Source organism: Stegostoma tigrinum, chromosome 46 (assembly GCF_030684315.1).
Source record: "Stegostoma tigrinum isolate sSteTig4 chromosome 46, sSteTig4.hap1, whole genome shotgun sequence".
NCBI lineage: Eukaryota > Metazoa > Chordata > Chondrichthyes > Orectolobiformes > Stegostomatidae > Stegostoma > Stegostoma tigrinum.
In genome coordinates this window covers 7,449,848-7,451,575 of record NC_081399.1, presented here as the reverse complement: position 1 = coordinate 7,451,575, position 1,728 = coordinate 7,449,848, and the positions used below count along the sequence as shown (strand labels likewise).

The following is a 1,728-nucleotide window of genomic DNA, read 5'->3' as shown; positions in this document are numbered from 1 at the left end:
CCCCCCTCCCTATCTCTGTCACCCCCTCCATCCCCCTACGCCCCCTCCCTGTCTCTGTAACCCCCTCCAGCCCCTACACCCCCTCCCTATCTCTGTAACCCCCTCCAGCCCCTACATCCCCTCCCTATCTCTGTAACCCCCTCCAGCCCCTACACCCCCCTCCCTATCTCTGTCACCCCCTCCATCCCCCTACGCCCCCTCCCTGTCTCTGTAACCCCCTCCATCCCCTACACCCCCTCCCTATCTCTGTAACCCCCTCCAGCCCCTACACCCCCTCCCTATCTCTGTAACCCCCTCCAGCCCCTACATCCCCTCCCTATCTCTGTAACCCCCTCCAGCCCCTACACCCCCCTCCCTATCTCTGTCACCCCCTCCATCCCCCTACGCCCCCTCCCTGTCTCTGTAACCCCCTCCAGCCCCTACACCCCCTCCCTATCTCTGTCACCCACTCCATCCCCTACACCCCCTCCCTATCTCTGTAACCCCCTCCAGCCCCTGCACCCCCTCCCTATCTCTGTAACCCTCTCCAGCCCCTGCACCCCCTCCCTATCTCTGTAACCCCCTCCAGCCCCTACACCCCCCTCCCTATCTCTGTCACCCCCTCCATCCCCCTACACCCCCTCCCTGTCTCTGTAACCCCCTCCAGCCCCTACACCCCCTCCCTATCTCTGTAACCCCCTCCAGCCCCTACACCCCCTCCCTATCTCTGTAACCCCCACCAGCCCCTACACCCCCTCCCTATCTCTGTAACCCCCTCCAGCACCTACACCCCCTCCCTATCTCTGTAACCCCCTCCAGCCCCCTACACCCCCTCCCTCTCTCTGTAACCCCCTCCATCCCCTGCACCCCCTCCCCTCTCCTAGTCTTCCCCCTCCCCCTCACCCTCCCCTGACGCTATGTACACCTCCCCCTCCCACTCACTCTTCCCCTCCCTCTTACCTCCACCTCCCCATCCCCCCGCACTTTCTCCCCCCCCCTCATCTTCTCCCCAACCCTCAACTTTCCCCTCTTACTCTTCCTCTCACTCTCCCTCCCCTGACCCTCCTCCGCCCCCCTCCCCATCCCCCTCTCCTCCCCTCCCCCCTACCATCCCCCTCCCCCCTCCCGGCCACCATCCTCCTCTCCCCTCCCTTCCCACCCCCTCCCCTCCCCCCACCATCCCCCTCCCCCCATCATCCCCCTCCCCCCATCATCCCCCTCCCCCCATCATCCCCCTCCCTTCCTCTCCACCCCCTCCCCTCACCCCACCATCCGCCATCCCCCTCCCCCCCTCACCTCCCCGAAGAACTCGTCCATGAAGGCATTGTTATCGATGGAGATCTCAATCTCATCCGTGTCATCGGTGTCACATGTCTGTGTCGGGGGGGGGGGGGCGTGTGGTGGGGAGAGGGGAGTAAGAAGGGGAGAGGGAGAGGGAGGGAGAGGAGGGAGAGAGAGGGAGGGGGGGGAGAGAGAGGGAGGGGGGGGAGAGAGAGGGAGGGGGGGGGAGAGAGAGGGAGGGGGGGGAGAGAGGGGGAGGGGGGGGAGAGAGGGGGAGGGGGGGGAGAGAGGGGGAGGGGGGGAGAGGGGGGGGGAGAGGGAGGGGGGGAGAGAGAGGGAGGGGGGGTAGAGAGGGAGGGGGGAGAGAGGGAGGGGGGGAGAGAGGGAGGGGGGGGAGAGAGGGAGGGGGGGGAGAGAGGGAGGGGGGGAGAGAGGGAGGGGGGGGGAGAGAGGGAGGGGGGGAGAGAG

At 66.8% G+C, this 1,728-nt stretch overlaps 1 protein-coding gene across 1 annotated transcript in view; it reads right to left on the bottom strand.

Annotated features, from left to right (window-relative positions):
- Window positions 1-1,728, bottom strand: part of LOC125449618 (mediator of RNA polymerase II transcription subunit 19-like) — a 111,243-nt gene that overhangs the window by 67,415 nt on the left and 42,100 nt on the right. Inside the window, exon 4 of the mRNA XM_059642902.1 lies at window positions 1,276-1,353. Coding sequence (XP_059498885.1) covers window positions 1,276-1,353 — 78 coding nt within the window. The remainder of the gene's footprint in view (window positions 1-1,275; window positions 1,354-1,728) is intronic.